Consider the following 12998-nt stretch of genomic DNA (forward strand, 5'->3'; position numbering starts at 1 on the left):
CTCCCCGCGTGGCGCCCCTCCTCCCGCGGGTGGCCTGCGAGCCTAAGAGGGGATCCCTGGGTCAGCGGGAGGCGAGGGGCCGAGCCCCGCCCAGCAAGCAGAGGGCGGAAGGCTGGAAAGGGCCACCCTGACGTCCCCAGACACTGGCTTCCCGAGAGCTCCTGGGCCTCGCCGGGAACGCCACGACACCCGGGCACAGGAGGGCGGCTGGAGGCACCGCCTTCCAAAACAGCTGCCGTGAGGAACAAGGGAACACAAAGCAGCAACGGCCCGGGGCCCCGGGTGTCAGTCCTGCGGCACCCGGGGCGCCGGGTGCCTGGAGGAGAGACGGGCTGGGGGACGGACTGCGGCTGCCCGGTCGGTGGGTCGTGCTGGGACCGGCCCCGGGCCTGCACCCCGCCTGCGGGCGGTACGGGCAGCCGGGAGGGGTGCCCCCGTGGTGGACGGGTCACTCTGGGGGACTGCTTTGGTGTGGCCTTCCCGCGGTGACATCCACCCTTTGCGCCGGCCCAGAGATCCCCACATTTAGAAGGCTGCACCCCAGGCAGGGCCGGAGGCGCAAGGCGGGGCTGGGGTGGGCTCACAGATGTCTGCTTACGAAACTCATCCACAAAACGGTGCGCCTTTGCTGTGCTCGGGCCTCTTTTTCAACCGTCAGCGATGCCCAGCCTTCTCCACCCCTCCCCTGCCCGCGAAGGCTTTCATTTGTCAGCCCCGTTACGGCTCAGTCATGGAGGTGAGGATGACAGTGACAGCCTGTTCGCTGAGCACCTACTATGGGCCAGGCAGAGCGCGGGCTGTGCGTGCGTGTCCCCTCCTCTGGTCTCTACCCGCCCGGCCAGGCAGGTGGGTGGCACAGAGGCCCCGCGCGACGAAGGAGCGGCCCGGCCAGCACCCCCTGCGCTCTCCGCCTTCTCACGCCTGTCCTCATCCTTCGCATTCGCGCTCCACCTCACGCTCACCCACCGGGCACCACCCACGGCCCCTCTGGGGCCCGAAGACCACGTCCAGACCTCCCGGGGGCATCCCCCTGTAGCTGGCCGTGGTTTCCCCGGGAACTCACAGCCTCCAGAATACCGTGTGGAGCCTCGCCCTACATCTGAAAACCACTCCTAATCCAGCCCTCACGGCCCCCAGAGCCAGACAGTCGTCATCTGCGCTCCCTGGGGATGGGAAGCCCCCAGGCCCCGGATCTCTGCTCAGGACCAGCACCGGGTGGCAGGGCCCTGTCATTGACTCCCAGTCTGGACTCCCCTGCCTGGACCATGCTTACGTCTGCTCTGGGAAACAGGCCCTCAGCTTGCAGCCTGGCGGCCCGAGACGCCTTCTTTGCCAAAGAGCCCGGGAGCCCCATTTGGCTTTCTGGGCTCTGGCCGGCTCCGGAATGTTCCAGGAGACCAGCCAGCATGCCCGCTGGCAGCTCGCCAGCCGACGATGTCCGAGGGAAACTCAAACAGAAAAGGGTCCTCACTCCCACCTGGTTTGCTCTTATGTATTTTGTTTAACGAGCAAGGCTTGGATCTGGGGGGACGGGTTCCAGGCTGTGGGGCCCCTTTGCTGCGAGGCCTTTCAAGCCACACGTACAGCTCTTTGCTCAAAAGAACCACTCACGTGAGGAAAAGTTGTCCCCTTGCATTGTTTGGAGAGGGTCTCTATCGGTCCCGCTACTGAGGGACAAAGACTGGCTGTCTAGGTCTGGAGAATTAGTCCTAGTGTCTGCGTCCCCCTTGGGAATCAGCCAGCTGGTCTTCTGCTGAGAGAAAAAACAAGTCACGTGAATTTCCAGGTCATCGGCTATGGCACTGCCCCATTTTACAGATGAGAAAATGGGTTCGAGGAGGTCAGGGCTGCTCACGGCGGTGCATGGGGGGCGGGAAGCCAGGTGTGGGCTCTCTCCACACACGCCTCCCTCCCTTGGCGACAAGGGCCCTGGCTCTCCAGGCGGGGGCGGCTGGGGAAACTCAGCCCGGGGGCCAAACCCTGCCCGCAGCCGGCTTTCGTAGTTGACACGTTGCGGGACGTGGCCGTGCCCGTGACTCCATGTTCCACCCCTGGCTGTTTTCACAGCAAAGGAGCCGCACCAGAGACGGCACGGCCCCCAAGCCCTAAATATTTACCCTCGGACCCTTTATGGAGCACTCCGCCAAGCCCGATCTCGAGCAATCACCCAGATGCCCCCAGAACACCCGCTGATGTATTTTCCTTTACTTTCGGACATCTGCTCAGTTATAGAACCAGGAAGGTGACACGGGCACCTAAGGGGGACTTCGGCAGGAGACGAGCTACTCCTGCGTGTGAGGAGGAGGCTGGGGGCGGGGGGCACCTCGTAAATCTGGCCCCTGGGGCGCACAGCCTCGTGGGACCCAACCAGGAGCAGAATGTCAGCGAGGGGACCTGAGGTTTCCGCTGGAGAATCCCCACGAAACCAGGCTCCCTCCGGGCAGGGTGGCCTTAAACCAGACCTGCCCCCGTATTACCTTCCTGTTATCCTGCTCGAAACTGCTGTCCTCTCCGTCCGGTCGCCTCGCGGCTGGAAGGGAAGAGGCGGCTTGTCAGGGTAATGCATCATCTAGGCCGCGCCTCCCCGCCACAGCATTCCCGCTCCACAGTGTGCTCAGAGACAGAGGGTGATCAAGCCAAGGTCAACACTACGAGTGCCTTTTCGGGGCTGGGGGACAGGACACGCTGGAGAAGGCTCCCGCGGGGACACCGTGGGCAGCGGCCACGCGCCCTCACGTGTGACGATTCTTAAAACCAAGAGCGGTGTGCACAGTGATGAGCTCTTAAAACTCCAGCCAATCCCCCGCCCTCCACACACAACAGAGAGATCGAGCCGTGTTTTCCGATGCGGCCGCTTGGCCTTTGGAAGAACGCATTCTCTGCTTTCCCAGTTTAACATAAAGTAAGAGGAGGTTTTCGCCAACCAGCGCCTACTGTGTCCGACTCAGCCGGTAAGGCACTGCCGCTCATGCCCATGCAACCCCTTTCACAGATCGGGAGACTGAGGCTCAGAGACATGATGGCCTTGCTCAAGACCATGGATGGGGGGGTGGCAGAGGCTGACATTTGAACCCAGATGGTCTGTCTCCAAAGTCCTCCCTCTGTCTGCCCCCCTCGCTTCCTGCCGCCTGCAGAGCACACAGCAGTCAGTGAGTTCTGCCCCTGGAGAAGGTCCTCGAAGAGCAGGAAAGGAGGTACGACATACAGCCAGAGGCGACCTCAGCAGACTCGAGCAAGCGAAAGTCCACTTCGCAGCAGTGTGCCTACCAAGAGAGCTATTTGGAGCTGAGGAGGAAGGAGTCTGTATTCTCCACTGGGCTTTTTTTTTTTTTTTTTTTCTCGGTGGGGGTGGGGGTTGTCACCCAGCTGGGCTGACATCACCTCCAAGGACGTCTGATCAAGCAAATCGTACAAGGGCATCCCGACAGTTCTCAGGATCTGACTCGGGACTTCCCATACAAGAACATGGACCCCCATGCACGGACGATGAAAGGAGAACCCCAGGGTCCTTCCCCACCCTCCACGGGGACCGAGGCCACGGGAAGGACATGCCAGGGGTGGGCTTCTTACCTGCAGCCCATGGAGGGCTTGGACCTTCTAGCCTTTTGGAGCACCCTGCCTTGTGCACCACCAAGGACAAGACTGACATCAGGCCCGAGAGCTTGGAAATTGGGGATTGGGCTACAGGACCTTGACAAGATAAGGTCACAATTGAAGACCGTTCTGGATACGCTGACATCTCATTACTCCTGACGGCCACCTGTTTCTCCTTCTTCCAGGAGAGACAGTGATTTTCCAGCGTGAAAATGAAAACCCTGCTCTCTCCACTCCTGGAGGCCAATTTACAGCCAGCTTGCGTGACAAGCACCGGGCCGGGCAGAGAGCAGGGGGCAGGGAACCGAGGCGGACGCATGCCCACCAGCCAGGGCTCGCCCGTTGCCCAGACAACGGCCTTCGCTGGGTAGCAGAGCCCCGAGGGTCTGGCCGAACATCAGCCAAGACTCCTGGCAGCCAGCGGCCCAGCAAGCCCTGGGGACAATCAGGCTAGTGGCTACTTGGAGCCCTGGGAGCACAGCCATCGCCCAGCCCAGAGAAGGCCTCCAGGGCTGGGTTCACGGGTGAGTCAGTGAGCGCACCCCTCACGAGCCCTGGGGGCCCCCAAATTACCCCACAGTGGGGGTAATTTGCAAGTGTAAAAAAAAAAAAAAAGCCAAGGGGCTCTTTGGGACGTGAAATCCTAGCCCTTGGAGTTCAGGCCACAGGGACCAGAGGCCATCTTGGGTCTGAGGAGGTCACACAGCCGTGGGTGACAGGGTGGGCCGCACATGTGCCGGCTGCAGAGCGACCTCGGGGTTCAAAACATGGCCCCACCACCCGACGAGGAAGAATCCCGCCGGGATTTAGCAACTTTCTCTGCCGAGTCTCTGCCAGATGCGCAAGCACAACTTAGAGCCAGGCTCACACCGGGGGCTTTCCAAAGGCTGAGTGTGCCAGCCGGAGACACACACGACAGATTCTAAGACGCGGAAGCAGGGGGAGGAAAATACAGGAACCCAGAATTTTGTATTATTTGTGGCCTGCTTCCTTAACAACCCCGAGCCTCAGTTTCCTGATCTGTAAAGCGGGCAAGTGACGCCCACCCTCAAGTTGCAAGGATGTGTGAGATAACGTATGTGGATGTGGTAACACGCTGGGAGAGGTCTGGAAAAATCAGGAGAAAACAAGAGGCCAGCTTTGAGGCCGACTGGCAGCAGGGTGTCTCACAGTGTGGGCAGAAGACGGCCAGGAAATCGGGTTGTGTCTGTCCTAAGACACCCGGCAGTTCCCTCCGAGCCTGGGATGCGTCTGCCGTGAGGAGCCCTCCTGGGACAGCCCCGGGGACCCTCCGTCGGAGGCATCCCCAGGAGGGTGGCAGGCTTCTGAGTTTCTTTCTGGACCCACAGCCCACCTGCCTTCTCGTTCCTCTCATCCCAAGACACGTTCCCCAAACCCCCAAGACGAGACTCGACCTCACCACAAAGGAATCCCAGAGACACGCATGAGAAGCGATCGCCTCCCGTTTCACACCAGGGACCAGAGGAATAGCGTGCATGCCCCACGGGGCCACGTCTGCTGTCTGGCCCGGGCGGGAGGATGGAGCGAGCACCCTTCCTTCGCCAGCGGGGCGGCTGCAGGTGTAGGGCTCCTGGGCGGGGACTTCGACTCCCACGGCCGCCGGCCGAGAGCTCTGCTGGCTTACAAATGAGACAGCGTTTGGGAAAATGCAAGTCCTGTGCCTGCGTCTGGACACTCGGCTTCCTGGGAGGTGGGGGGCGGGGGCGGGGAACGTGTTCTGTTTTCCTCTGGAATTCATTTGGAGCAGTCTGAAACCTAGCACAGCTTTGCCCCATCCGGGGCATCCACCGCCGGAAAGCTCCGCTCTGCGCCTCGCGTCAAAGCTCGATGGCAGAGCAGCCTGGAGCCCACTCTCAGGCGGGGACGGGGAGCGGCCGAGGCCGGAGCCGTGCCTGCCTCACCAAGGTCACCGGGCTCCCCAGCACAGCGCCCTGGTCCTGCCTGCACTCAGCGTCCCACGGCTGGCCCTGCTCCGCGTCTGTCCCTGACTGTGCAGGAAAGGGCTTTTCTCGTCCTGGCCTGGCCTGTCCCCCCACTGTTTCCTATTTTCCATTCACTCCCTTTTGCTTCCTTTCTTCTTACTATTTTTGTTTTAAAGCCGTTAAATCACAACCAAGCAGAGCTGGAACAAATACAGTACAAGAATATACCGTCAGGCCCTAAATGCTGTACGAGAGCAGAAAGGTCGGGGGCTGGAGGTCGGGGGTCAGGCAGACCTGGGGGTGAGCCCCAGCTGGGCCACAGAGCGGCCACTTCTCGTCCCCAGGCTCAGTGCCCCCCTCAGAGTGGCCAACAGGAAAGGCACTGACAGCGATGGAGCGTCTGTGCAGAGCAGGGATGCATTCACGGCGGCCGATGGGGCGCTGACCGGCCTCGTCCTCAGCCGGCAGGCTGGAGGCTCGCTTCCCCCAAAACAGGAATGGGACGCGAGCCCCAGAAAAGCGGGATGCTAATTAAAAACAACCACGACAAAAACCTTTTATGGGTTGGAAACAGGGAATTGAAAAGTAAACGCATTGATTAAAAACTGATTTTTAGGGGCGCCTGGGTGGCTCAGTCGGTTAAGCGTCCGACTCTTGGTTTCAGCTCAGGTCACGATCTCGCGGTTTCGTGAGTTCAAGCCCCGCATCGGGTTCTGTGCTGGCGGTGCGGAGCCTGCTTGGGATCCTCTCCGTCTCCCTCTCTTCCTGCCCCTCCCCCACTCACGCTGTCTCTGTCTCTCTGAAAATAAATAAACTCAAACAGAAAATTTAAAAAAAACTATGCTTTTTAAACTAGTTGGATATATCATCTTAAAGTAGTTAAATGGTCCAGTAACTTAACATCATCACCCAGAGGGTCCCAAGACAGGTGGAGAGTCAAAGAATGGCTTCTTAAACCTGAACTACACTCCTCTCTCCTGCGAGATGATGGGTGGTCACTTTGCTCAACATAGTGGGGGCGGGGGGGGGGTGCACAGACACGCACTCACACACGCTCACAACGCATGCCCACGCTCACACACACACACACACACACACACACACACACTTCCGACAGGATGTGCTCACCTGGATGGGGGAAATCTTGTAACCCAAACATCTCAAATATGTTCAAAACCAAATGTATCCTAACACAACCATCATTTGCCGAGCGCTACGTAAGGAAGCCTGGTCAAGGACAGTGCACGCCACATGCTGACCCCTCCATTCACAGCCCATGTACATGCACAAAGGGAGAGACTTCATTCGTGTGTATCCCTGGAATGTGGCCAATGCCCGGTGGACAGGAGGTACTCCACAGAGCTTCCTTCATAAAAGACTCGACATGCCAGATGCCCGAAATCAATGGGCTTCAGTCATGGCTCGGGGCTCAGTTATATTGGAATTCACTCGCTTTTGGGTAGGAGGGGCCTTCGTATCCCGTTTAAAAACAACAGCACCAGGATTATCGCTGGTAACAGTAAAAATCAAATGTCTCCCTTGGGCGATCTAATCAAAGGACTTAATGTCGGAAGTCCTCTGTCTCCGAACTGGCTTTCAGATGTCGTTGAGCGGGTTCATTATCTGATTTACGGCCTCTTCCGCTTTCTAAGGAGCCGGTCCCTCCTCTACCGCGTGCGTTAATTACATGTTTGAGGTTAACAAAAGGCCAAGTCTGTGAATCCCACTTGTGGGCCAAGAACAGAACACGCCGCTTTCCACGCAGGCTCGAACACGGGTGCCGTGATGTGAAGACAGCACTTAACGCGACGGCTCCTTCCTTCGGCTGGGCCTCAGGCTCCCCGCCGGTAACAAGAGGGGGCTGGTCTGGACAATCTCTACGAGCCCTGGCGTCTAACTAGCCCACCCCTCTCTGATCCCTCTGGGAGATCTGTGCTCCAAGCTTCCCCGGCTGAGAGGCCACGGTCTGAAAGTCACTGCCCTCTCGGCACCCGAGAGTGGAATCCATTCTCTTCCTTCTTGGGAAGAGGAGACAAGTACAGGCGCAAAGCACAGGGCCTACTGCAATCAAGGAAAAAGTAAGAACCTTGTTGTCTGTACGGTCAGAGCACTGATTTACCAGTAAGTCACAGAAAGCACACTCTTACAGGATTCCGTCTCACAGTGATGCAGTGGTCAACGTGGGACGTGGCTGTTTTCTCTGGGTGCATCTGGACAAGAACTGTAAATGTGAGAATTCCTCTTCCCATCTCCCCGTCACGTGCACAGCACGTCACGGTTTATAATGCATTTCCACGTTCATTATTCCATCTGGTCTCAGAACCGGCCTGTGGAAAGGGCGGGGCGGAGGGCTCGGTCCCATTTTGCAGATGAGGAAACAGAGGCTCAGGATGGTGAAGCAACATGCCCAAATCACCCAGCAATTCCATCAAGAAACAGAGGGGAGACCTTGAGCCTTCTGCTTCCTGCTCCATGGCTCTAGCCACGTGCTGCCTGTGCACCTATCCCAGGTGGGCAGACTCCGGTGGAGCGGAGGCGGCAGTCCCCTCGCTTAGAGAGAGAAACCGGGGGCCGAGGGGGCCCCCTCGCTGCTAGACGTCCCCAGCCCCTATCTGTTGAGGCAACAATCTCTTTACCTGAAAACTGGCTATTCATTCTATCGTCAGAAATTCCTAAAACGCAGGAATAAATGACTAAGTCTGGTTTGTTATGTTTCCCAAAAATCAGGCTGGGTTGGGCTGTGGTCCAAGAAGCCTTTGTCCCCCACCACCTTGGTTAAAGCCAATCTGGCTGCTTCACTCAGAGCGAAACGGTGTTGGGGCGCCTGGGGGGCTCAGTCGGTTGGGCGTCCGACTTCGGCTCAGGTCGTGATCTCGCGGTCCGTGAGTTCGAGCCCCGCGTCGGGCCCTGTGCCGACAGCTCGGAGCCTGGAGCCTGCTTCGGATTCTGTGTCTCCCTCTCTCTCTGTGCCCCTCCCCTGCTTATGCTCTGTCTCCCTCCCGAAATAAATAAACATTAAGTAAATTTTTTTAAAAAAGCGAAGCAGGGGCGCCTGGGTGGCGCAGTCGGTTAAGCGTCCGACTTCAGCCAGGTCACGATCTCGCGGTCCGTGAGTTCGAGCCCCGCGTCAGGCTCTGGGCTGATGGCTCGGAGCCTGGAGCCTGTTTCCGATTCTGTGTCTCCCTCTCTCTCTGCCCCTCCCCCGTTCATGCTCTGTCTCTCTCTGTCCCAAAAATAAATAAAAAAAAAAAAAAAAAAAAAAAAAAAAAAAAAAAAAAACGTTGAAAAAATAAAAAAGCGAAGCAGTTTTCATGGAAACCCGCTCTCGGTTGTGAACACCCGCCCCGAGCCCAGCGACGCGTGTCAGCCTCCGCCTTACGACACACAGAGGCGCCCTTACTCAGGGGCACCCTCTGTAGCGATTTGAGAAGAGGCTCCGGGGAGCCTGCTAGCGAACACATGTAACATTTAAGACTGCCCGCGGTGCCTTCCCCATCGCCCATCGGGTCACGGCAAGAGGGTGCGACAGGCATGCAGGGAGCCAGCGACAGAGGAGAGCTGAATGTACCATGCTGTTTGTAGATGGGGGGTTTCCTATAGATGTTATCTTTTACGCCAGTGTCTGGGAAAGAAGAGAGAGAGGAGAAGAGCAGGGTGAGCCAGCAGACCGGAGGTTTCCATCCCACGTCAGCCCTCAGGCACCAGATCCTAAGTGGCCAGAAAGGATCTGGCGCCCCACAGGTGACTGATGCCCGGGACCCACACCGCAAGCTAAACGTCGCCCAGCCCGATGCCAGAACCTAGTTCAAGGGGCAGAGGGAGGGAGGCGGCTAAGGTGCACGGCCGGCCGGACAGCGCCTTCCCTCCAGCACGTTTCCAGGAGGGCAAAAACGTCTCCCTGGTGCTTGTATGGCTTCGGGAGAAGCTCGAACACAGGCCAGCTGCGGGGTGTGCAAACCCGCAGAACTGGGGGCGGGGAGCGGAGAGGCTTGGGAACCACGGCCCTTCCGTGCAAACAGACGCTCTGCATGGCGAGCCCGACCACGCGTCCTGGGTGCCTACCTGGGACGTGGAAGTGGCGAGGCGCCTGCTGGTAGGTGCAGGGGGGAGGCTTGCTGTCTGAGAGCACCGAGAGGCTGGGGGTGCTCCGGCCACTTTCACTGCCTCCAGACGGAAGAGCAAAGACAGGCAGAAGGGAGGAAGGGGAAGGGAAAGGAGAGTACGTCAAATAGGAACACTTGTTCCCCGCGAGCCCTCTCCCCTGCCTGGTGGGGCCCCCCACCCCCACCCCCACCCCTCTGCACAGGGAAGGGAGGGTGGCCCCCACTGACATATCCAGACCGGGCCCCATGGCTTGTTAATCCAACCTGGGTGGACCCCGTCCAACAGCCCCGTGGGGAAGGAATAGTGGCCTTGAAGGCAAAGGGTTTGCTGGTTGCTGGTTCATGGGGAGGCTGGCCTGGCTCTGGGCTGGCCCCCCACTCTCCTTGGGGTGCACAGCTGGCCCGCTGCTCAGCCACGGCTGATGCCTGCATCCAGCAAACCGCAAAGTCACCAAAACCAAAGCCTCCCTTTCTGAGTATCCTTGTGTAAGAAGACGCTGCCTGCTTGGAAAACCCGCGGATTAATCATCCAGCACAGGATCACAGAATCTGTCCCTCAAAGCCACGGAGTAAACTTTTACGAGCCACAGGAGAATAAGAGGAAGTTGGTGTCAGCGGCCATGCTCCCGAATAAAGCTATTTTTGGCAAACCAAATGAAAAGGAGTCTCCAATTCTGGCTCCGATTCCTTATCCCGTGCGGATTTGTAATTTCTGGGTTTTGAGCAAGGTTGGATTATCAAGTCACAAGTTCGGGCGGCCACGGTCCCCCCGCCCCCCTGCCCCCGGGGAACCTCCCCGCCCTATAGGTACCTATTTGAGGAATGGCATGATAGACAGAATGCGATGGGCACTGAACACTTTGGATGATGAGGTTTACGGCTCGTTTTAGCAACACACGCATAAGGCACACCTCCTTTCCTTTCCCGTTAGCCTCGGGAACCCTGTGCTGCCTCAGATCGCGGCCTGGCGAACGCAAGGGGCTCTCCTGCCTTGGAAGGAGCTCTGGGCGTTGTAGCATCGGGACCCCAAGGTGACGGGGAAGTGAAGCAGCCCTTCCACGGGGCTGGGAGTGGACTGGCGGGGGGCCGCACGGTGGCTAACAAGGAGGGCGCGGCGGGCGTGGGCTCAGAGCGAGCTGTGGCCCGGGGCAGGTGCACTGGGAACCGGGGAGGGCGTGCGGGCACGCCTGTGTGGGCTGAGACCACAAGACGGGCTGCCGACCACAGCTCCGAGCATCCCAATTTCACCCGTCGGCGCCGATGGCGTTTCAGGCAGGTGACTGCCCCCTGTCGGCAGCGTGAACCCCGCCTTCTCCTGAGCCACGCCCCTCCAGTGGCGCCTTCCAGAGCTCTTCGCCAATCCGGGCCGTTTCTCAGCTCCCGGGGGAAGCCACGCCCCACGCACGCAAAGGACACCGCAGGTTGGTTCTGCCAAGTGTGGCTGCGACTGGATCCGTCCCCAAGGGCAGAGAAACGTGGCGGAAGCACAGGCTTGAAAAAATCCACTCGCATGGGCTCCAGAGCAGCGGAGGACGGCGCATTCGGGGTGTCATGGCTAAGCTGGGCGTGCTCCCGGCTGGCCCGTAGAATCCGGGGGGCTTCGAACAGCTCGTTTCCTTCTGCCCGGAATTCACTGGCCCTGGTCCAGCCAGCTCTTGCCCACGCGGCCCCAGGCCATCAAACATAGGCTCCTGAGGGCTCCTGTCCCCCCAGTCCCCAAGCCTACGGCGCGGTGCCCTCTTACATCACACGCAAGCCCCCGTGTACATGTGCCGATCTGTCTGGGGAGCGCCCGCAGCGTCCCTCGGGTACCCACAGGGCACAAGACCCAGAGGCAGGTGGGGACACAGAAACAGTGGCCCGTCATGCCCGCCCGCACCTGCCATCCAGGGACGCACTGGTCACCAAACTCTGCCACCTTGTCCCAGTCCCCCAGCCCCCCTTCCCCTCCCCGCCCCCGCCAGAACCCCCTTTGTAATCTTCTCCACTAGTCAAGACTTCCTGGGTCAAGGCTCCAGTACCCAGCTTCCCCGGAAGACACAGGCCACCGCTGACCACCCCCTTCTCTGGACTCGCTTTGCCACTTCATGATCGCACACCGCCAACGTCAACCTCCAGGGCCCATTGCGGTGCTCGGCCCGCGTCGGCCCTGCAGGGCTCGCACCACCTCAGCTGCCATCTGCAGAAGGGCGGGGCCAGGAGGGCCTGGGTGACAGGTGCCAGGGCCCCGGTGAGACCCAGCTCCGGCCCGCTCACCGAGTCCCTCTAGAGGCTCCCGTCATGCCCCGGGGGGCCAGCTTCCCCCGTGGGCCTTCAGGGTAAAAACCCCAAACCACTGATGTCACCACGGATGTGGGAAACCCAGAGGAGAGCCTGACTGTGCGGTGACTTTGAAAAGGCACAGAAGCCCCTTCTGAGGAGGCTCGTGGCTTCTGGAGGCAGTTCAGGAAGGAGGGCAGAACCTGAGCTCTACTGGGGGGCGGGGGGGGGCGCTTCTTCCTTTTAAAAGTTAAGTAAGTGATTTATCTCGGAGCCGTTTCAGGCTGTGCAGAGGCTCCTGTGTGCCCTTGGCCAGTCCCCGCCGGTTCAGGGCCCACGTCACAGCCGTGCACTGCCCCTCTGCTACTCTCTGAACGCCACACTTTGTTTGGATTTCCTTACTTCCCCCAATGTCCCCTCCCTGCCCAGGAGCCCGCCCAGGACATCACGTGACGCTTTGTCCGCCGGTCTCCCGGCTCCTCGGGGCTGGGACGGTTGGTTCCTCAGACTGGCCATGTTGTGACGATTTCTGCGAGGAGTCCCGGCCAGGGGTCGTGTGCGAGGTCCCTCGGCCGGGACTCGTCTGATGGTCTCCCGTGCTTACACGGGGATCGCGGGTCCCCGGGAGGAAGACCGGGGTGATGGAGTGCCCTCTCCTCGCGTCCCGTCAAGGGCACCCGCCGTCACAGGGATGCTGACCGTGACCCCCCGGCCGGGTTTGCCGGGCTTCCCCACCGCACGGCCCCCTCCCCGCCGTCCCGCGTTGCACTCTTAGCGGGAGGTCACGGCGCTCGGCGCCCACCTGAGGACTGGGGAGGGGGCCCCCCTCCTCGGGGGTGGTGTCTCCACGTAGATCCCTGGAGGTTCTTCTGCAGGGGAGAGATCTGTCCCTCCTCCCTCCTTTATGTATTCGTGTCAGTGTGGACTCACGGACCCTCATCTCACACCTTGGGTTACTCTTGGGTCAATACTCTTGGGTCAATACTCTTCATTCAGTCCACTCTTCAGTTGTCCCATCTTTGCCCCCAGTTGGCTCCTCTCCAGGTGGCCAGAAGCAAGGCCAGCCCCCACCCGTGCACAGGGGAGCGTTAAGGACGAA

At 59.8% G+C, this 12998-nt stretch overlaps 1 protein-coding gene across 21 annotated transcripts in view; it reads right to left on the bottom strand.

The window, feature by feature from the left end:
* The window catches only part of ABLIM2 (actin binding LIM protein family member 2), a 146642-nt gene that overhangs the window by 31529 nt on the left and 102115 nt on the right, over nt 1–12998 (bottom strand). For 7 of the 21 annotated variants that reach the window (XR_009259793.1, XR_009259776.1, XR_009259789.1 and 4 more), the window contains 5 exons: nt 9600–9701; nt 9106–9159; nt 3571–3690; nt 2478–2530; nt 1612–1753 (listed from right to left, as the gene is read on the bottom strand). Coding sequence is in view for 3 of the 21 variants with exons in the window: in XM_058723176.1 (XP_058579159.1) it covers nt 1612–1753; nt 2478–2530; nt 3571–3690; nt 9106–9159; nt 9600–9701 (471 nt within the window). In the remaining 18 variants the exon portion in view is untranslated. Of the gene's footprint in view, nt 1–1478; nt 1754–2477; nt 2531–3570; nt 3691–9105; nt 9160–9599; nt 9702–12998 lie in introns of those variants that run through there. The other 14 variants (XR_009259781.1, XR_009259787.1, XR_009259783.1 and 11 more) reach the window with 8 other exon arrangements.

This window comes from Neofelis nebulosa, chromosome 3, assembly GCF_028018385.1.
Source record: "Neofelis nebulosa isolate mNeoNeb1 chromosome 3, mNeoNeb1.pri, whole genome shotgun sequence".
Lineage (NCBI taxonomy): Eukaryota > Metazoa > Chordata > Mammalia > Carnivora > Felidae > Neofelis > Neofelis nebulosa.